This window comes from Aulonocara sp. 'chitande type north' Nkhata Bay, linkage group LG10, assembly GCF_057382095.1.
Source record: "Aulonocara sp. 'chitande type north' Nkhata Bay isolate Kocher_YH1m ecotype deep benthic linkage group LG10, A_spYH_male_GT1.1, whole genome shotgun sequence".
Taxonomy (NCBI): Eukaryota; Metazoa; Chordata; class Actinopteri; order Cichliformes; family Cichlidae; genus Aulonocara; species Aulonocara sp. 'chitande type north' Nkhata Bay.
Genome location: NC_141353.1, coordinates 18,672,418 through 18,695,073, shown reverse-complemented (window position 1 = coordinate 18,695,073; position 22,656 = coordinate 18,672,418). Strand labels below are relative to the sequence as shown.

The 22,656-nt window shown below is 40.5% G+C and overlaps 1 protein-coding gene and 1 long non-coding RNA gene across 2 annotated transcripts; one reads left to right on the top strand and one right to left on the bottom strand.

The window, feature by feature from the left end:
* Positions 1-8,569: 8,569 nt before the first annotated feature.
* Positions 8,570-18,313, bottom strand: hunk (hormonally up-regulated Neu-associated kinase). Its single transcript, XM_086308824.1, has 9 exons — positions 17,590-18,313; positions 14,740-15,032; positions 14,080-14,135; positions 13,744-13,879; positions 13,522-13,649; positions 12,274-12,400; positions 11,992-12,160; positions 11,610-11,772; positions 8,570-10,928 (listed from the first exon to the last, which is right to left on the bottom strand). Exons 1-9 carry the CDS (start codon positions 17,827-17,829, stop codon positions 10,180-10,182), a joined length of 2,061 nt encoding a protein of 686 aa, XP_086164950.1. The 5' UTR covers positions 17,830-18,313; the 3' UTR covers positions 8,570-10,179.
* On the top strand, positions 14,543-15,888 carry LOC147320682 (uncharacterized). The gene is made up of 2 exons (XR_015131283.1): positions 14,543-15,064; positions 15,620-15,888. It is a non-coding gene; the product is annotated as an uncharacterized LOC147320682 (long non-coding RNA).
* Positions 18,314-22,656: the final 4,343 nt, after the last annotated feature.

The window sequence follows — 22,656 nt, the reverse complement described above, 5'->3', positions numbered from 1 at the left end:
GTTTCTGGTAGCGGTGGTCGCAGCAGAAGTGTTGTCTTTATCCAGCTCTCGCTTAAGGATGAGTTGCCTGTTCGCATCCTGCGGATGGATGATGCAAGCCAGCCGACCAGTCCAGATGTGCGCTGTTGCACCCTGTTACACAGGGTGGGTAGCAGGCTCGTTTTGGAATACATTTCCCAGTTTGCTTTGTTTTTTCCCCATAGAATGAAATGAAGCTTAAAGGCTGTTACCTCTGTTTAAAGTCTGCATCTCAGGGAACGGCTCAGTGGATCGCCTCTGAACTCATCTGGCCGTTTTTATATATAGACTTGGTGTTGGTGGATGTGTTGCACTACTGAGTGCAATTATTGCACCGATTTCACCCCGTTCACCTCTTACTTCTGAACCAATCGTTACCACCCAAACCAGGACCAACATAGAAACACACGTCTGTCAGTACCTCTCATTCTACAAGCACTCGGGGACAAAGGATGAATAATGCAGAGGTAGCGTCTGAGTGAAAGTCGCCTCCCCTCTCTCCCCTGTTTTCACCTTCCCTAAGCAATAAGGAAGCAATGTTGCCATGGAGGCAATGAAGCCTCGGCACGGCAGCAGCCAATTGAAGCCTTTTCTGTGTGAAACAGAGGACCAATGGCTGCTCAGACTGATGCTGTTATTGCCACGGACTCTGCGAGCTGATTGGCTGTGCTCTGCTCTTTGATTGAATTTCTGATCTTGTTTTTGGAGAGGAAAAAATATCTCAGGGAGTGCCACCTGTGCCAACTTTGAAAATATGTTTGGTTTTTTTTCGATGGATAGAAAAGGATTATCTTGTGAGAAGGCAAATGTTTCAGTTTTATTGGTTTTGAGAGCATTAAATGATGCTTCTTGTAATTTGGTTCTGATAATACTTGAGGGATGAGGGTGAGAGTGGTAATGAGATGGTTGTGTGTCAGATGTTTTGTTAAGGAAAACATTGAAAACATTATATCTGTACTATTTTTTTCAACCTGCGCAATAGATGACTTTATTTAATCCTCGTTTCTGCCTTTTCCTATCCTGGTATTTGGTTTTCTTCCGACAAAGGGACCACACCCCACCAGTTGCTCACAGCTGGTTTTGGACCATTTCCTGGTTTAACCCTTCATTTTACACAAAACTGTGCATGTTCACTGTGCCTCCTAACACTGAGTGCTTTAAAAATATTGTTTAATAAATAATAATAATGATGATGTAATAAACAGATAATTATTAAAAAATAAATTAAATATCCCACTGGACTTTTGCCGTGGCTGATTGCCCCTACTTTTCCAGCGTGGTGGACTGACCAACAGTATGCTTGAACAGAATCTTTTTTTTTTTTTTTTTTTTTTTTTACATTTAAGTCATGGAGACAGTCTGGAGCCATCTTTGTCTTTGTTTCCCACAGATTTGTTGGAAGGTCGGTTAATAAACGTCTTCATCTGGGAGGTTCCCAAATGTAGGATGATCTTAGGTCTTTGTTCAACTTCACCCAGTTCAGATTAACTAATAAAACGTCTCTGCCCTCTCAAGGTTGATGACCTTCCTCTGTGTCTGTGATGGAACTATATAACCGACCAGTCGGTGACTCGTCTGACGGAATAACCCCAATCCCCTCTGAGTGCTCAAACAAAGCCTCCTACTTCATTAGAAACATCTGCTTGTTTATTTCCCCCTAAGTCTTTGTGTACAACCGTGGCTGCCAGGTAGTCTAGCTGCCTCTCACTCTCTCCTCCTCTTCCTCCTCCTCCTCCTCTGCTGGTGTGAGCGCTGCTGAGGGAGGCTGTACTGGTCTGTGTGGCTGGACCTGGATGTTCAGGTTGTCTATGTGCAAACATCCCTGGTGTGTGTAGCAGGTTAATCGTCTGTTTTTCTCAGACACAAAGCCTCGTCCCTTTGCCAGTGACACCCTGGTGAGAGTGTGTGCGTGTGTCTATCTGTATATGTGACGAGCAGGGGGCTGAAAAAGGGATTAGTGTCATCAGGACCTAAGCCTCAACAGACTGACAAAACTAAATTCCTGCTGGACAGTAAGTGGTCAGTTTGGCCACACATTAAAAGGATGCCAGCCATCTGACTAATCAGAATTCTTTTTTTTCCAAAGAGAATTATTAATCATGCACAATTTTGAATATTGACAGCAAAGTCACAATTGTTCAACTTCTGTTCTAAATCTGGCAGGATAGGGTTTTATTAAATTCAATTTCGGTATCTGCTGTGTAACCAGACAACAAGAAGAAGTGTTACAATGTCTTCATATTTATAAATGTAATGATATGTAACAAGCTGCAATGTTAGCATTCCTCTAAAGTGATAAAAATATCCACTTATGCTCCATTCATATGTTGGTGGGGTGTTTATCACAAGCTTGTTATTGCTACTTGATCCTTTTATACGCAGATTGATTTGAATAATAATCCGTTTTTCCAATAATGCTTCCTGAGACTACATAGATTAATGGCTCTATAGTCAGATTCTTACAAAACGCAGTCTGAAGCTTCAACTCACCAAATACTTTTATTAAAACTCTGCTATTCTTTGCATAAATTGTTCAACCTTGAAAATGTGAGAGGTTAAAAATCATTTTCCTCAAAGTTACATAGGGACTCACAGTCTGGTCCTCCAATATTTGGATGATACTGGGTTTTTTGCCTCTGTTCACCACAATAATGGACATGTTGCAATAACACTTTACAGCCATTTTCGCAGACTGAACAGTAATTTGAGAAACAACTCTGGTCAGTCTGAAAATGATGGACACCAAATGCTGAGTTTCTTGCCATGCATTATCTTCAGTTGCTGTTTGTTTCTGGGTTTTCCCGCCCTGAGTTTTGTCTTCAGTAGATAAAGAAAGGTCTAATCGGGTCACATCACTGGCTCAGCTCAGTCAGCTTAGAAACAGTTGATAATGTGTGGAAAATACAAAAAACCAAAACAAGAAGCACTCCAAGAGGACGGGGTTTACTTTTAAGGGAATAGTATTGTAGTTTAAATACATTTATTTTGTTTTCTGCCTTCTTGTTAAACATTAAGTTTGCAGTGCAGTAAAAACAAGTGGAAAGTGCAAGATTTTGTTATTTGTCCTCTTAAAATTGAATTTAATATACTTATAATAATAATTTTGAACATATTTATTTATTGGTTTTAATTTATCTAGAATTCTTTTTGTCTTGACAAGATTTTCTTACAAGATTTTGAGGTAAACTTGAAAGAAAGGCAGGTGTGAAAAGTTAAAGTGAGGTCAGAGGTCAAATGTGACATGATATTTGGAGGGAAACTATAAATATTTGATATTTAGAATTTTCATATTCCAGTATAAAAGTTTCCAATACAAATAAAGGCAGTAGAAATTTTAAGTTCAATTTTAAAGATAAGACATTGTATGAAAGTTTGAGTCTAGTTTTATCTTGATGAAGAGATCAGAGGTAGCAAGTTCAATATTTCGTTCATTGCTATCAGATGTAGGGTTGAAATGTTCCCATAACTTATTTGAGCTGTGTGCATTCTTTCAAAAAGGTCTTATGGAGTGATGAATTCAAATGTAAGATTTTAGGGTTAAATTTTCATCAACATGTAGTTCACTAGTGAGGTACAACAGTGAGTGTCTACAGCTACCTGTGAAACAGTGTGGAGGCTCTGTCATGGTTTGGGGCAGCATTTCAGTGTTGAAGAATAAAGATCGTCATTTAGAATTTTAAGCTTGTTAAAATTTTACAAACTCTGTTTTCACCTTACATGCTGCATTTCCATGTGTGTTCACACATTTCAATAAGTCACAGCTCCTTTTTCCTATTTTCCTTACAAAATATAAAGAAGAAAGTGTTGTCTAAAGACGTTTGCACAGTATGTTATGTCAGTGCGCCCCAGGGCAGCTGTGGCTACAATGTAGCTTGCCATCACCTGTGTGTGAATGGGTCAATGACTGAATGTAGTGTAAAGCGCTTTGGGGTTCTTAGGGACTAAGTAAAGCGCTATACAAATACAGGCCGTTTACCGTTTACCATTTAAAATGGGTGTCACAATTCAGATTACTATGATACAAGTGGTAGGTGACAGGCTATGAGGTGGTGCATGCACCCAGGCACTGGGGATGTGGGAAATGGTGGTATTTATGTCACTGGTGCAATGGCAGAAGTAGTCAGGCAAGAAAAATGACTTTGATAAACAGTATCCAATATCTATTTGAGAGAAGCTATGTTATTTGTTTTTAATGCCTTTTGTCTTGCAAATGTATTCAGAGTGGTGCCGTTGAAATACTGAAAGGTTTCTGTCCATCTTTCCAGTTCAGCAGGATTGTTTTCTTAGCGACTGTTAGAGCTGTTAGTGTAATGTGAGTTGCTCACTTTTCAGAACTTGAATCAACAGATGTAAGATCTCCAAGCAGAAAAACAGATGAGAAAACTGCAAATGAGCTGGTCTGGATGAGTTAATGTTGACTAACTGTTTCTACTCCACTTAACGATTATTTTTTTACAGCAGCTATTAGGGCTTCTTGGTGCATATTATATTGTATATTAAACAAAAAGGATTGTTGTGGTTAGACCTTTATATTCAATCGCAGGTATGAATGTCACTCCTAAATTTGAGCTTTTTTTCATGATTTTTTTGAATGGAATGATTGTCAAATTAAAATGCATTCAGCTCTATATATTAAAAGATGTAAGTAAAAGTATGTATATATTTTAGCCTTTATACACTTGACCCTTTGTGGATTGGAGTGTGAATTATTCCACCCTGAAAAAAAAACTATTTTAAATAAATCATTAAAAGTCACATAATAACCATCCCCCATAATGAGTGTTACAACATCTGTTTGTGCGTCTTTTTAGAGGTCTCCCATCGACTACTAATTTTATCTTTCTACTGTTAACGATGGTAATGCTAAATTTATTAAAGCATCACTTGATCGTAGACTTCGACCAGGTTACATGTACAGTGGGGCAAAAAAGTATTTAGTCAGCCACCGATTGTGCAAGTTCCCCCACCTAAAATGATGACAGAGGTCAGTAATTTGCACCAGAGGTACACTTCAACTGTGAGAGACAGAATGTGAAAAAAAAAATCCATGAATCCACATGGTAGGATTTGTAAAGAATTTATTCGTAAATCAGGGTGGAAAATAAGTATTTGGTCAATAACAAAAATACAACTCAATACTTTGTAACATAACCTTTGTTGGCAATAACAGAGGTCAAACATTTACTATAGGTCTTTACCAGGTTTGCACACACAGTAGCTGGTATTTTGGCCCATTCCTCCATGCAGATCTTCTCGAGAGCAGTGATGTTTTGGGGCTGTCGCCGAGCAACACGGACTTTCAACTCCCGCCACAGATTTTCTATGGGGTTGAGGTCTGGAGACTGGCTAGGCCACTCCAGGACTTTCAAATGCTTCTTACGGAGCCACTCCTTTGTTGCCCGGGCGGTGTGTTTTGGATCATTGTCATGTTGGAAGACCCAGCCTCGTTTCATCTTCAAAGTTCTCACTGATGGAAGGAGGTTTTGGCTCAAAATCTCACGATACATGGCCCCATTCATTCTGTCGTTAACACGGATCAGTCGTCCTGTCCCCTTGGCAGAAAAACAGCCCCATAGCATGATGTTTCCACCCCCATGCTTCACAGTAGGTATGGTGTTCTTGGGATGAAACTCAGTATTATTCTTCCTCCAAACACGACGAGTTGAGTTTATACCAAAAAGTTCTACTTTGGTTTCATCTGACATTCTCCCAATCCTCTGCTGTATCATCCATGTGCTCTCTGGCAAACTTCAGACGGGCCTGGACATGCACTGGCTTCAGCAGCGGAACACGTCTGGCACTGCGGGATTTGATTCCCTGCCGTTGTAGTGTGTTACTGATGGTGACCTTTGTTACTTTGGTCCCAGCTCTCTGCAGGTCATTCACCAGGTCCCTCCGTGTGGTTCTGGGATCTTTGCTCACCGTTCTCATGATCATTTTGACCCCACGGGATGAGATCTTGCGTGGAGCCCCAGATCGAGGGAGATTATCAGTGGTCTTGTATGTCTTCCATTTTCTGATGATTGCTCCCACAGTTGATTTTTTCACACCAAGCTGCTTGCCTATTGTAGATTCACTCTTCCCAGTCTGGTGCAGGTCTACAATACTTTTCCTGGTGTCCTTCAAAAGCTCTTTGGTCTTGGCCATGGCGGAGTTTGGAGTCTGTTTGAGGCTGTGGACAGGTGTCTTTTATACAGATGATGAGTTCAAACAGGTGCCATTCATACAGGTAACGAGTGGGGGACAGAAAAGCTTCTTACAGAGGACGTTACAGGTCTGTGAGAGCCAGAGATTTTCCTTGTTTGAGGTGACCAAATACTTATTTTTCACCCTGATTTACAAATAAATTCTTTACAAATCCTACCATGTGAATTCATGGATTTTTTTTTCACATTCTGTCTCTCACAGTTGAAGTGTACCTCTGGTGCAAATTACTGACCTCTGTCATCATTTTAAGTGGGGGAACTTGCACAATCGGTGGCTGACTAAATACTTTTTTGCCCCACTGTACCTCTGTGACAGTGTTTTACACTCTGCTACATGCTGTGAAGAGGTTTTATCTATGCCAATAATTCCATGCTATTCTAGGTAGTTACAATGTAGTTAAATTGCCCTAGGTGTGTTTTCTTTTCTTCATCCCACTGAAAGCGTCCTTTACTTCCTAAATTCTTGTGAACAGTTAACGAAACAAAATTGCCCTCCAGAGCTTTTACTTTGTAGAATTTTTAATGAAATAACAAGGCCACACCTGGCCACCAAACCACTGCTGAGTCATTTATCTAATTACTTTGGAGCCTCAGGAAATGCAGATACTATGTTAAGAAAAATTGCTCTAATTCATAAATATATTAAATGTTAATATCATTTAAGCCCCTTGAACTAAAGCTACAGGTCTACACTTCAGTTATATCTTAATTGGTTTCAGTCCTTTAAAGTGGATTTGAAGTGAAGCAAATTGCATTGCCCTTCAAATGTTTATGGTTTTGACTGTATTTTGTTCAGCCAACAACGTGTGAGATTCATATTGACACCAGAAAAAAGAAAATGCTTGCATTCGGGAAATGGGCAAAAGTTTTCATGCATTTGATTACAGCCCCGGTTTATTTTGCCGTAAATGTTTTGAAGGGAGGAAGGTTCAGGGCTGAAGCAATCAGCTTCATGGGCTCATCCGGTTAGAATAAGAAAAGCAGCCATCTAATGCAGAATTATTTTCAGGGTACTCCTTTTATTCTCAAATAAATAAGGCAAAAAAGGAAGGAAACAAAGACGCACATGGACTGCCAATGCTGAAAGAAAACAGATTTAAGTTACTCATTACCTTAAACAATACATAAAATAAAAACCCAAACAGAACCTCACCTCAGCTGCCGCCCCGTGTGGAAGTGAGGAAAGAGTGAGCCAAAAGTGAATGCAGTCCTTATATACTGTGTGACATATAATGTGTGACAGGTGAGTGCAATCAAGGACAAGCACCACACCCAATCAAAGGTGAGAGAACTAAACAAGGTGCATCTGGTGCAGTGAGTGGGTGTGCTGGGATGTGCTAAAAGGTGGGTCTCTACAACAGTAAACATGATTCATTGATTTTGCTGAAATAAGAGGTAGAAACTGTTACAACATGTCCTTCACCACCACAATCTCTCACCTCACTTTCTGGAAACAATACGTGTTTAGTCAAAAGCGGCGCCTTTTTGGGTCCTTGACTTTATCAGTTAATGGTAAATTACACAATTACCGCAGCAACACTAAACTATATTTTATGATATTATCTGTCTGTGTGCAGTAATATCCTTCATGCGTAGTATTCCTGGTCAGAGCTTGTTTATGTCACCAGATCAACCAGGGATTTTGAGTAACCGTTGGCCTGTCGGCGATAAACAAAAGGCTCTGGCTTTAACATATTTGAGGGCTCCTCTTGCCCCTCTGCTTTTATCAGCTTAGCCACGCTGATTTAATCGGACAGCCCTGTTTGTGGTGTCCTGTGCATGTGCTTGTTTGTCTCAAAGCTCTGGTGATCCCCCTTCTGTGTCTCGACAGGGCAGCGTCACCCAGAGAGGTTTAGGGAGGCACAGCTGAGTAGATTAGTGTCTATAACGTATGTGTTCGTGAGAAGGAAGGGCTTGTAGTGTATGTGTGAGTGTGTGTGTGTGTGTGTGTGTGCATGTAGCCAAACCAAGGATCATTCAGCTGTTGCATGGGAGTGTCATGCTTTTTTTTTTTAACCTCTCATAGGTGTTTTGTGGGAAATGCATATGGTATGTGAGATAAGTGGCACATTCAGTAACATAAATCCTTTCACACATCGTCATCAAGTCCTCCAGGAGATGAGAGCTTTAAGGATGAAGTATAGATGTCAGACTTTAGGTAAAGTGTACATAAATTAGCAAGAATATTGGATTCTGTTGAGTACCATATTATTACTTAATGATCATAATTAAAAGTTTGCATATTTTCAATACGTCTCAGATGAGCCATGTGAACATGTGACGTGCAAGAATGAAGCCAGACAGCATGCAGGTGCGTTTAAAGAACTAGACAGACACATAAAGGATTCCTTATAAATATTTAAAATACTTTATACAGCATAGAAATCTCTTGACACTCAAACAAAACCATCCTTTACAAAATCTTAAAAAAAGACACCCCCCACCCAAGTCCGTATCAATCTCAGTATCAACCAGAAAAAAGGTACAAAGACATAATTTCAAATGCTGACAACACAAGTTTGACTCATGCAACTTTTCATTTGGACATGAAGAGATTCTACAGTATTTTAACAGTGAGAAGCCTCGTGTGCCCGTGGAAGCCTTTTTTTTTTTTGTTCGTTTTTTCCCCCTTTGTTTTGTACAGGCAACTAATTTGTGACAGTGTCGGCTCAGATAAACGTCTTAAACTTCTGTTCATACAGAACGGAGTAAGCAACAGGAACACAGGAGCTGCACTGTTATTTACAGGAACATTTTTCACATGTCTCAGAGCTCTTGGCAAATACTCATCATTGCAGTTAACACTTAAGACTATTGCACAAACTACAGCGTTAAGACAAAAGGAAGTGAATTATTTCCGCAGATGATCCTAGTAGCAGTTCTTTCCACTTTCATACACTCAACCTGTGGTGAGGTTGATCTGTTTCATAAGGCTTTTGATGCTCTATTCTTTTTTCTTTTATTTATTTTTTATTACAAACTGACTAGGAACAGGCATATCCTGCTGTGAGAAAGTCAAGACTTTTACAGATTCCCTGTGGGTCTTAGAGGTGAAGCAACACTTGTGGATAAAAAAGTTCAGTGCTGGGTGAAGGTTTATGAGGACGTTTATATAAAAGTGAGAATATGCTTCTGCTCTTGCAACCTACGGCTATTTTAGTGTGTTGATTCTAATGGCAACACTTACACACTGCTACACTGTGACACGATCCACACAAGCATGTCACAACCGACTGCCGTTCCACATTTAATGCATGAATAAATGCAGTGAGGTAAAAGATGTTAAACACCGTTCTAAGTATACGTTTTGGTTTTCAAGAATAGTGCAGTGAGCTTCTTCATCCGGTCAGCATAGGACATAGTGCCGGCTGACTGGATGTCAGTGGCTATTATACAGAGTTTTCACAGAGACAAAACATTTATACATGTAAAATCAGGGTTAGGGTAAAAGTTGGGGTCTGTTAGCTGGTGTGAATCAGTTTGCGGCTCAATTAGTAACCAGTTACACCAATGTTACATAAGAGAGTATCTCTAAGTTGGTCTATAATACATCGTTCAGTGTGTACTCATGTGTGTGCTTGTGTGTGTGTACAATTGTTATTGGCAAGGCTCATATTACACAATGTCCCATGTCCATTCCGTATTTAGGACACAGAGAGATTTAGTCATTGCTCATGGATCCGTTCAGATCTTATCTCCTCAGTGTCACTTCTCACATTACATAATAAGTGTTGTAACAAGAGGTAATACATTTTATATTCTCACCACCTTTTCTTTTTTTCTTTTTTTTTTTTTTTTAAATAAGTCTGTCATGAAAAGTGGCTCAGTCGCAATAAAGGGACAGTTCACAGTTCAAAAGGCCGCTCTGGAAGACCTCTCCCAACATAAAAATGTTGAAAGGGGCATCGAGTTCAGTCCAACTTTTTTTTTTTTTTTTTTTAAATCATCTTATAACTCAGCAGAGGGTCTTTAGTGCACCTGAAGCACAGAGGAGAGTCTGCATGGGGTAGGGAGGAGGGGACACGACTTCCTCGATGACTTGTTCTGGCCGAAATGTAAATGGCTGCAGCTGGACCTTCTTCTTTAGGATCTGTCCGATTCCCATCGAGGGGAATTTGCTGCGATGCGTTGGGCTCTCGGGATCGCTGCTACCGCTGCTGGAAGGAGGACTAAAAGCTGAGGTAGGATTGAGGGGACTGAAAGCAGACTTTGGAGGGCTAAAAGCTGAGCTCCCTGGGGGACTTCCTATAGTGCTGGGAGGGCTACCACTAGTGTCAGAAGAACCACACCAATCTGTCGAGGTGCTCTTCTTGGGCTGTGGATTGACAATGAGGACGGGCGGACTGGGGATTGTGGCTTTTTTCAAGTAAGAGGAGTCAGGCTGGAAGGCGGAGACGTGGCGGGGAGGGGATAGGGTCCCGTTAGTCAGCTTGTACCAGGGCGAAGATGGGGTGTCTTCGATTTGTTCAGCTTTGGCGAGCGAGCCGAAGGAATGCATGCCAATCGGCGACGGCGCGGGAGGAGCGGGAATGTTGTGTTCTGGGCTCGTGTTGACTTGCGGAAGGGTGGCCAGGCGCCTTCGTTGCTGTGGCGTGTTGGGGAATAGAGGGTGGATCTCTAGGTACTCCATGGAGGAAGAAGCAACTGTGCCCGGAGGTGCCAGAGGTGAATTACGATGCCCACCAGTTATGGCACGCAGTAAACCTGAGGATGAAATTAGAAGCACTTTAGCTTTTGTGAAACATTGTTTTTACTGTAATATTTAATGAAAATTAAAATAAATTCATTAAAAAAGTGAGAACCCCATCTTTTCTTAAACCTCTGCCTGAGTAGCCATTGTCTGTATGCCATTAACAAGATCCTGACAGACACAATGATCTGACAGCAGACGTAAAGCCAAAGGTACAGAAGACAAAGCTGTAATTTCTCAATACCACTTAAAGGTAAGTGAGAAGGGAGTTTAGGTGTGTGCTAAACTCTCTCTTGCAAGCTTGAGTCAGTTCAGTTATTTCTATATCATGAACTTACTTCTGCACTATGCTCTCTTAAGTAATTTCTGATTAAGATTTTAGTGTTTGTGTTTGCCCCACGAGTGACTGGCAAGTTGTCCTGGATGTTTCCTCTCAGATGGATGAGTGGGTGGTTAGATGGATGGACGAACAGACAAACAGTGGATGGATGGATGGTGGGATGGATGGATGGATGACTGGGTAACTACGTGTGTGTGAAACAGGTCGCTGTACAAGAACATGCATGCTCAGTCAACCTACCCTGTATGAATGAAAGTAAATAAAATAGATACAATAAATAAAGTGAACATTAAAAAAAAACTGCTTCCTAATTGTTGTTTTCATTATTTTTGCACTCAACTGTGCAAATCCTCACCTGTTCTGTGCTTCTTCTCCTTGCTGGGCCCCTTGCTGACAGCCAGGTAGACGGGCGTCTGTTTCGGGGGTATGGTCAGCTTATCGACGTGCTTCCTCCACTGGGTCTGGAAGTATTCGTTTTTCTGCTTTTCGCCTCTCTTTTTCTCTTGGAACTGCATCTCCTTAACACACACACAAGCAACATTTGTTGTTGATGACTAAATGCTTTGCGTCATCCCGTCACAACAGTTTATTGGTGTGAAAAACACTCCTGGTCCTTTTGAAATATTACTATGACAAACTCCTTGGGAAAAGGATGTGCAAGTGACTAAAATATTTTTTTCTCTCTAAACTCACTTTACTCACTGACGTCAAACCGGAAAGTATATGAATATACATACCCTGTATTCTTTGGAGAGTCTCTTCATTTTCTTGTTGAGGAGGAAGTAGACCGCCAAAGTGTGGCAGGCGCGATTGGTGAGGACGGCGCTCAGAACTTCACTGTGCTTGTAGCCCATCTTCTCCGTCATATGCAGCAACACTGTGTGGTTGATTTCTTCAATGTGGATCCTTAACGCAAAAAAAAAAAAAAGGAATATTTAACAATGCTTGACAAATTAAGCTTTTAAATGCAAACTACAACAAACACAAACTCAGAGCAATTTAAATCTGTGTACATCTACCTGTTGAGGTATGGTGCCCCTGTGTTCTTATTGGCCAGCTGAAGCCAGGAGTCAGCCATCACCTGGTGGATATTGGGACGCTTGTTGGGGTCTGGCTCAAGTAGCTTCTTCAGAAGACAGATGGCAGCTGAGAAACGAGAAAAATCAAAATGTGTATTGTTATTCTTTCTGCACGCTCATCAACACATAAAACAGGAGCAGCTTTCTCGGTGCTGAAACATGTTACGACATGTTGTGTTATCACTGTGTTTATTCCCAGGCCACAAACTTGGCTCTCTTCCTCCACATCCTTAAGGTTCAAGATTCTTTTGAATTACCAACGCTGCAAAGTGAAACTGCTTATGCAACAACAAAATAGATGAAACTGATAAAGTTATCATTATTAAGTAAATTGTTTCGTAACGAACCCAGTTGCGAAGTCAGATACATGTCGTTATAGTATAATAGGTGCTTATAAAAGTGAGTTATGGTATCGCCCCTTAGTTTGCATATAAGCGAAATGCAAACGACTGTTCTGACATGCCGTGAAGGAGTGACTGCAGAACGAGTGCAGAGATTGTGAAATGAATTTGACACCGTCATACCTATGCACACCCTTTCCACAACACACGCAAGCTTCTGAGGAACTACCTTTGAATTTATCTGTGTAATTATATCTAAATATATGTGTAGGACATTTACACTATAATTAGTGACTCTAAGGCAAAGTCAAGCCTATGAACAATTTTAGTTTCCTAAAGTCTACAAAAACATTGACCAAACCTCTCAGGAAGTGAATCATTTGTTTTAAGAAACAAAAAGAAAAAACTGTAGAAAAAATCTGAATCTGTGCCAGCGTCTTCACTGGAAGAGCCACCTAATGTTTTCGCCTCTGATGGAAAGGTTACTAGTGAAATCACCGAGAATTTCTTGCTGTCGCGTGCAATGATGTGCATGAATGTACATCCCTCCGCCCGTCACCTGTTTTTCTGCTTTTTTGCTTTTCGGTTTTTAACTGCATTTAAGCAGAATAAATGAAAACAAAACTTCTTTTTGAAGGGTTTAAAATAAGATGTCATAAAGAATCTTAAATATGTCAAAGGCACTAAGCCTCAAGTTATTTATCCTTTTGCTTCTAGTTTTAAGTAAGCAGCTTTTAAAATCATTTTTCGAAATTCTGAAGGCCAACCAGTCAGATTTCCTTCACCCTCCACTTTTACGTTTTATCTGCACACAGCAGGTTTGTGCCGTCGTGTTTTCATTCCTTACCTGTTGACAGCGTGGGAGGTAGCGGGTTCATCTCCTTGTCCACCATCTTCTGGTGCAGCGCCCGAAGACTGAACGGCTCCACGGTGAACGGGAGTGTCCCAGTCAACATTGCGTACATGTTAACACCACTGGAAGACCCAAATACACACTTCAGCTCTCTGTGCACTCATTAAATAAAACTGATGTTTATTATCAAATGTCTTAAAACAACTTTAAACTCACATGGACCAGACATCCACTTTTGGTCCATACTTTTTCCTAGAGAGTAGCTCAGGGGCGGCGTAAGCTGGACTTCCACACTGGGTGCTGAAGGGATCAGAGTATCCCAAGATGCCAGCACAGTTACTTAGGCCAAAATCTGAGGGAAAGGAGTGGTGGGGAGAGTGGGTTTATTATTTTAACTTGCCCATTAAAGAAACACAGGGGTGTTAGCACTTAGGTGAGAGCTTAGGGAACATTACTCTTTTCCATGTGGATTATTTTATGTCTGAATACATGTACAGAATTTCTGTATAACGTTTTGTGCACATAAAAAACACTGAGAGCATCGGGGCTTACCTATAAGCTTTATGTTGTCCTGCTCATCCAGTAGGAGGTTTTCTATTTTGAGGTCCCTGTAAAACAAAGGTCCATGTTTATATTAGATAACCTTATATTAGATGATTAGATAACCTTTAGTATCACACAATCTACCCCCTGCTTCTTGAACCGTGACATAACCCCTCCTAATTTGGGTCATGCTGCTTAATTTTCATAGTCTATTGTGTATCTTCAGATCCCTCCTCAGTAGCAGAAATCCTGTTATCCACAGAGGCCATCTCACTGTGATAGAAATTCAGTTCCCAGGCTCTAAATAACAAAAACTATTCCTCACAAGAGCCTTGGGAAACAGTGCATGTTTTTTCCATAAATCTTACATAGATTTTGATAAAATGTTTGAGAAAACCCTAGAATTAACAATACTGTGACTGCATTTCTGTAATGTTTTTGCTCTTCACACCTAAATGGAAAACATTAAATTATTACAATGTAGTTATTGTGAAGACAGATCTGCTTTCATGGATTAATAGTCATGTGCATAAGAAAGACTTAACCCACACTTTGGGAAAGAGGATCATGTCTGACCCAGAAGTCTTAAAGTTAACTTTGACCCACATCGAATGGCACAGTAATTATATGCTTATATACTAATGTTTTTGGGGTTTTTGGTTTTGTTACCTGTGAACCACACCAGCCCTGTGCAGGTGCTCCACAGCCAGCACCAACTGCCGGATGTACTTCTGCGTCTTTCTCTCATCCAGGCGTTTCTTGTCGTAGATGTGGTTCATGAGGTTCCCACCGGGACAAAGCTCCATCACCAGGTAGTAGCTGTTCTCTGTCTCCAAGATGTCCAGCAGCTGAGTGATGTTGGGGTGGCGGATCATCTGCTGGATGTGACCTTCTCTCCGAAGGTTCTTGGTAACATATGAGTCCTTCTTGGCCTTCCTCTTGTCGATCACCTTCACCGCCACCTGAAAAAGAAAATGCAGGAGGAGAGAGGAGGGTGAGGTTATATTTATATTTTACAAAGTACTAAGTTAACAGCGATTGTTGGCCTTGTAAACTGTGCAGCATGCAATATTGTGAATAGTATCCATGGAGAAGGGAGCACAGTGCTGATTTCAGAGCGCCTAGGCGTAACAGGTGAAGAGCTGCTCGGAGTATGTAACTCAAAACTGACCTCTCCCTCACAGCTGTTACTAGTGGGAGAGCTACAAGGCCCTGCAGCTGAGGGGGAAGTGTGTGTGTGTGTGTGTGTGTGTGTGTGTGGACATGGAGGGGTTAATGATCCATCATAAACTGGGATATGTTACCCTATATGCTGAGAAGGCCCCAAGGCCAAATGGACAGTTAACATTCCCCCATTTGTCTAGGTTTAGTTGCAGCCAAACACACAAAAAGCTGAGACAAATACAGATGGAGAGCCACAGAATCTCCTCACGAACGCCCCAGAACATGTCCTTTAACTCAATGACTCTCCTTCAGTTTTATTGATAATTACATTCAATAACATACCCATCTACTCTATTTCATCCATGTCTCCTTGTATCCCGTCTAGACTGAGTTCAAGAGCATGGCTACCACGCACAACAAATCATCTCAAGGAGAGCCCACAGACATGGAAAGGCATGACAAGTGAACCTAATCACCATATCCATTAATGAAATGGTGAGGGCCAAAGTGGTAGTGTGTGCATATGTGTGTGTTTTTTCTTTCTTCTGACCTTCAGCTTGTCTTTCATTTTTACTTTCATCCTTTCAGGACTGGTAATTGATTCAGTGCTGAAAACCTTTTTACAACTGCTAATTAAACCTGCCTGTATGTGCATGCATGTGTGTGTGTGCAGTGTTCTGTCACGATAATAGATGGCCTGTGTTTACACACTCCTAATAAGGAGTGCAGGGTATGTATGGGGTGGGGTGGGCACTGTATTTACAGTTGGCTACTCTATATGAGGAGGGGGTGGGATATAGAGGGGGAGGGGTGTGCACTCTTGCCTGGGGGCTATTGAGGGATTCGGTTGTTTATCATCAGGCGCCCCTCAGACAGAAAGGGGGTGGTGTGTGTGTGTGTGTGTGTGTGGGGGGGGGGGGGGGGGGTATGGAGGGGAAAGTGGGTTACAGACATTAAAAAAAACCACACATATGACCTCCTGAGCTGCCTGCCCATGACAGCCCCATCTCTCGCCTCTTCTCACCCCCATACCCCTTTTCTGCTTTTTAAATTCCATGCATTTACTTTGACTTTCTAGTAATGTAAAACAAACAAAAGTGGGGGTGGGGGGATCTGGGAATCCTCATGCATTTCCTTTTCACCCCCATGTACTTGAATAAACTCACTACCCTCCTGTACCCCGCAAGCGCCTGTTGGACGCCTGCATTCAAATGAGTGAGGGAGAGTGTTTGGATGTGCGATTGCCAGCGTTTGCATCATCCTCAACAAAGACAGTGTGAGTGGGTGGGTGAGAGGAACGTTTGCTTTACAGCAAGGGAGGAGCTGGGTGTGATCCGAAATATTTTTAATATGCAAATTTAGGAATTTTCAGTGACAAATTATAGCCTGTGCATTACCTATAGAAATGGTATGCATTTAATGCAGGAGCGAACAGTAAAAAAGAAAGAAAGAAAAAAAAGGAGACGTACTTGTTTTTCTAATATGCAAATTTTTTGGCTCCTTCTCAAAAAAGCCTGAAGAGACAAAGGCAACCAGTGGCCAATGGTAGCCCGTATCAAACCCCCCCTGCGATGGCGGAATCATAATGAGGTTGAAGCCCATTTATCAACGACAAGATTTCATATTCAAGTAGCAGCTCTGCTCTCTTATAGGCCCGGCAGTTTTCTTCTCTGGTCCTGTCACACTCTAGCGCGCCCACCGCGGGGATACGGTGAGATCACCAGCAGCAGCAAACAAAGCATAGGTTCAGAAACGCAGGGCGATCGACGCGTTATCCGCAGGGTTGGAGAAGAGACAAACACCCATAGATAACTGTGTCTCTCTCACGCACAATTAGCAAATATTGTCACTAGAGGAGCTCCTGCTGTGCACAACCTATACTCGGCATTCAGCAGCTGCTGGTGGGACGCCGCATGCGCTAATTAACAAAGGCGCAGCGCAATCAGAAGAGCTGATCACTTTCTCTGAGGAGAGAACCACTAATTAGGAAGTCCTGGATTGGCGGATTGCATCGCAATATAAACAACTTTTCCCACTGTTCACATGCAGCCGAAAGGAATGCGTTGCCAAGCACGCATGGCATCTGATTCTGTCCATTGAAATGTAATTTAAAACCACTACAGACGCAATAAATGGTGAGGCACAGTCAAAATTAAAAAGAAAATTCATTAAAATGACAAAAAGGCAATGAACTATAAGAGTCAAGCTAACTGTTAATTCCAGATGACATGTCATGACATCACAAAATAGATTAAAAAATAAAATATATGACATATATGACACACACACACACACACACACACACACATATATATATGTACAGTATATATATACAGTCTGTTGCGGTCCGCTTACCTTTTCTCCTGTTAACGCATGGAGACCTTCTCTAACTTTGGCGAACGACCCTTCTCCCAGCTTCCTCCCGATCATGTAGTTCCCGACCCGTTTGGTGTGGTAAAAGTTCTTGAGGATGTCCGTTACAGGACTGCATAGGGAGGCCGGGAGGATACTCTCATTCCCGGCACTGTTTGGAATTTTACCCTCGTATAACCCGTGCCCGTTGTCCACTACCATGTCGCTGTCTGCAACAGGCATCACAGCTCCCTTGTCAAGTGTCCCCTTTTAACAAGGGAGGATAATACGCAGTCCGAATTACACCCACTTTCAATGCAGGTATTAAATGCTTAACGTCCGGTAAAGTATCTTAACTCCGTTATCTGCGTAATAACAAATTACGAGTACCGGAGCTTGCGCCACCTGTTCACCCAAAGCACCAAGTGAGCTCACTCAGCAGTTTCCGAGACCACTGTGAAGTTAATGAATGAGTTTAGATTAAAAAAAAACGGTAGAAAAAAGGGGGAACAGACTCAGTGACTTAAGTTAGTAACCTGACTGCCACGATCTATTTTAATACCTTGGTGGGTTTTAAAAAAAAGCATAACAACAAGCATCGGCTCTAATGAAGGTGTGCTCTGCCTCTCTTCTCCAAACACGTTCGTCTCCTGATTAGTCTGAGAACAAGCAGCGTGTTTTGCAGTTTGAAGCGACTTTCCCGGTCCTCCGTGTGGGCGTTGCTTAGTGCGAGAGGGTAAGAAAAAAATGCACATGTTGTTGGTAGCCGGGGTAATTTTCAACCCAATCAGCGAAGGTGGGCGGAGCACGGGTACAGCTCCACCCGGTACCACCGCCTCGCCGTTTTGCTGCATGCGCTTGGTGGTGCGCTCGGATTGTAGGTGTGAACAAGAATACACGTGTAGTCAGGAGAGGGAGACAGCAACAGAATAACTATACATATTTATATATTTGTTTTAGTCCTCTTTTATTTCTGAGTGATTAATTTAGGCACAATTGTGCGTAAAGTAGCCTTCTAAACCAACACACCCATGCCTGTGCGCCAAGAGGATTCGCTTTAGTTAGCTGCAGTGGCACATATACAATGACACATATGCCACTGGCAATAAATCATCCAGTTTAAACAATGTCTCTGACCAGCTAGCATATATTCGAGGATTTTTATCTCTCCTCTCTCGTGGTTGAACCCGGAGCTCTGCCAAAAATAGAAAGTTGTACTCCAGTAAACCAGAGTCAGACAAAGAACAATTTTCCTCCTCGGTGGCTGAGGTGTAGTCTCTGGCCTAATTAACGCTGGTGTTCATCACTCAAAGGAGGACACCTGCAGGGAGGGGCGAGATTTTCCTACTCCGTTTGTCTTCGGCTCAGGTTTGCCTGACCTAGTGTATGTTTTCCTACTCGGTAAACTTGCAAGCCCTGAAAAAAATAAAATAAAATAATAATAATAATAATAATATATATATATATATATATATATATATATATATATATATATATATATATATATATATATATATATATATATATATAAAACACCTGACAAGGAAATTGTCAGGTGTTATATATAAATTTATCTAATCAAATTTATCTAATCAAAAATGTTAAATAGTCCCTTTCAGTTTATATTTAAAAAAAATCCTGCCAGCATGAAGCATATGTTTTGAGTTTGTGTGAGAAGGTGTCAGTTTAGCTTCTTACACGGGTTTAGTTTGGGTTACTTCTCTGTTTCTGCTGTGTTTTGTTTTCCTCATTTCACTCGCATAGAAGGAGTGAGAGGAGTATATCTAGATATGCATATACAGTGCCAACTGGACCATGCTTTCTAGACACTAAACCAGACATTGGGGCAAAGAACTGATAGCACGAGTGCACCATCTATTGGAAGATTTCTATACTACAAGCTCAAGCACTACATCCCATACATTAAAAGTAATAAGACCGCAGAACTTTAATGAGATCATCGGGTCAGTTTTTTTTTTCTGCACAAGTAGTGACAGGTATTAAGTACAAACGTACTGTAGGTCATTTTTGTTACTCTGCACAAAACAGATTTATTTTGAAATAACACACTGAGACTTGGAAGTACTTCTAGGGTTAGGGTGGTCATCAGTGGTCAGATTTTAAGTCTGATGTCTTACATTACTTGTTTAAATGTCATGCTTTATTTTAGAATGTTTCACAAAGCGAACAGATGAAAGTTAACAAAATATTTAATAGTTTAATTATTTTGATATGATTCATTGCAGCTAATTTTGTTAAATAAGCGTGGTTTGGACTCTGGGGGTGGGGGGTTGATATTGCTCTCTGCTGAAACACCTCTGGTGTTTTCTCAGTGATATGATATCACAGACGCTTCATGGAACTATTTTATTTACTGATTTGTGGTGTGATCATTACTAGTCTGTCTGTCATTAATGGAATCCAAACCCTCAGTGATCAGACAGTGATCTGAGTTATTTGAAACAAACAAATGTTATCTGATTAATGACACAAAGTCACACATAAAGCAGGCTGGTAAAAGTAAATGAATTTTTTTGACAGCAGTAAGCAATCTGACTTTTCTTTTTGCTGCTTATAAGATTTCCACAACAGTAGAGAGGATTTGGACTGTTCCTCCCCACAAAGCCTTTCAGATTATTAAATTTCCTTAATGTTTTGATTGTACATGCATCAAGCTACAGCATTTTAGGTGAGTGGAAGTTCAGCACTCTGACTTGGCCATTAGAAACATATTTTTTCCTCTTTTTCAACCATTCTGTTGTTGATTTGCACTTGGGGTCATTGTCTTGATTCGTTAGCCTCTTTTAAACATCAGGATGGCTGCAGTAGCTGAAGCCATGTCGTCTCATATCTGCACACTGTGTTTACATTAGTGATGACAATAAAGTTTACTTTGACTTCAGACTGATGCGTTGTTTCTTCAGTGACTGCCGAGTGTCCAGGTCCTTAGGTAGTTAAGCAAACAATGGTGCCACCACCACTGTGCTCAAAGCTTGCCTAAAGTTTTGTAAGTGTAAGTGTTTTTGTTTTGATTTTTTTGGCTTGAAACATTATGTTGTGAACAAGGACTTCATAGAAATGTAACATTTTGCGGAATCTCTGTCACATTCCTTCTATTCTTCAGTCATGTTGACTGAAACATGGTTCAAACAAATCTGTTTTCCTTGAAAAAGGCATTTTATTTAGTAACTGGAGTTTGTAGTTAATGCTTTTATGCACAGGGAAGGACATCGCCACAAAACCACACTTTCAGGCACATCTCATTAAATGGAACATCATCAGTGGATCATCAGTGGACAGATTTTGGAGATATAACCCATTCTTCAAGCCTCCACTGTGAGTAATGACTGTGTTTAAAAAAGACACAAAAAGTACACCTTCCTGGTTAATTTCTTTAAAGGAAACTAATTTTGCATAGAAATAATTTAATTAGTACTTCATTCAGCACTTCTACTCTAAAAATGTCTAGAAAAGAGACATATTTCTAAAAATCTAGTGCACTTGTTAATACTGTATCAAAATCTACTAAGACTGAATTTATATTTAAAGCACATGATGAATAAATGCACCATTAAAAACCTTCTGTGTATTTATGTGGTAACATTTTACACATGCTTGTCTTATTGAAGGAATAGTATTGTAAATGAAGCTGCAGTTTGTCAAAGCTGTTAATGTTAAATGTGTTATATTAAAGGCCAAATTGTTTAAATATATTTTGTCTGGTTTTCTTATCGTACTACTAAGACAACAATGAAGACAAATCAAATGCAACATAATTTCACATGTAAGAAATAATCCTGCAGGTTTGAATCCAGTCTGGGGTTGAAATTGTATGTTCTCCTCTGACTTCCTCCAATATAGATTTAGATATAGATACAAACCCAAACTGGATTTGTGTTCAGAATTGAACCAGTAACCTTTCACATGTATAAACCAGAACACTATGGAACCGCCTGAGATGGTTACTTGGTGAGTCTAAAATGACCATGGATGTAAATGGTTGTCTCACTCCATTAACACTGCGACAGACTGGTGACCTCTGTGGGTGCACCCTGCCTCTTGCCCTATGACAGCTTGGATAGGCTCCAGCCCTCCTGTGACCCCAAATTGGATTAGTGGGAGACAACGGGTGAGTGGAATAAATAAACCATTTAACTGAGGTATAGATAAAATACAAAATTGCTTAAACAATATAACCAAATATTTATTTAAGTACAATATATATGAGTTAAAGTATATTTTTACTCAAATAATTTAGTTAAAATGTGGAATTTAATAAATTTGCATTAACTGAAAAGCATTAAGCTCAATTGACTAGAAAAATAAAAATGCATCTGGATTTAGATGATTTTTTTGTGTACACACATATTGATGTATTGAAATATCTTGATTTAAAAAATGTTCTTATTGTACTTCATAACATGTTATGCATAATATTATGCATAATATTATGCATAATATTGCATATGAACATTCTACTAGTGATATAACTTAAGAGAAGTGTAAACAATGATGTGCACATTAAAGATATTTACTTATTAGAATTATATTGATGCTACTGAGGAAAAAGTGCACTTGTTAATAATAAATCTGAATGTATTTTGTGACAATATTAATATATATATATATATATATATATTAAAGTACGATTTTAGTATATCATCGTAGAATAAGACATTTAAGGAGTAATCAGTGCAAAAAATCTTTTATTGCAAAATTATGACAGCAAAGCACACCTGCCATTTTTGATTTGATTCTATAGTCTGCTTGGAGTGCAGTAAAGATGACAGTGGTCAAACCCAGGAGTTGCCAATTCATTTTCGCAAGGGGCCACGAGAGCACCAATGTAGTTATAAACAGATTTTAAAAAAGAACTAATGTTGACCAGAACTAAGTCCAGCTTATTGATTGGGCCCTCCACAACAATCCCAGTTTCTCATAAGGCCACTTGGGAAAATCCATTGCCCAACCCAGTCAAAACAAATGTTTGTGTCGATAGCTTGTCTCCTTCAAAGGGCACTATGTACACTGTCCACGCAACATGCTGCCCCCTTGTGGACAAAACTTAGA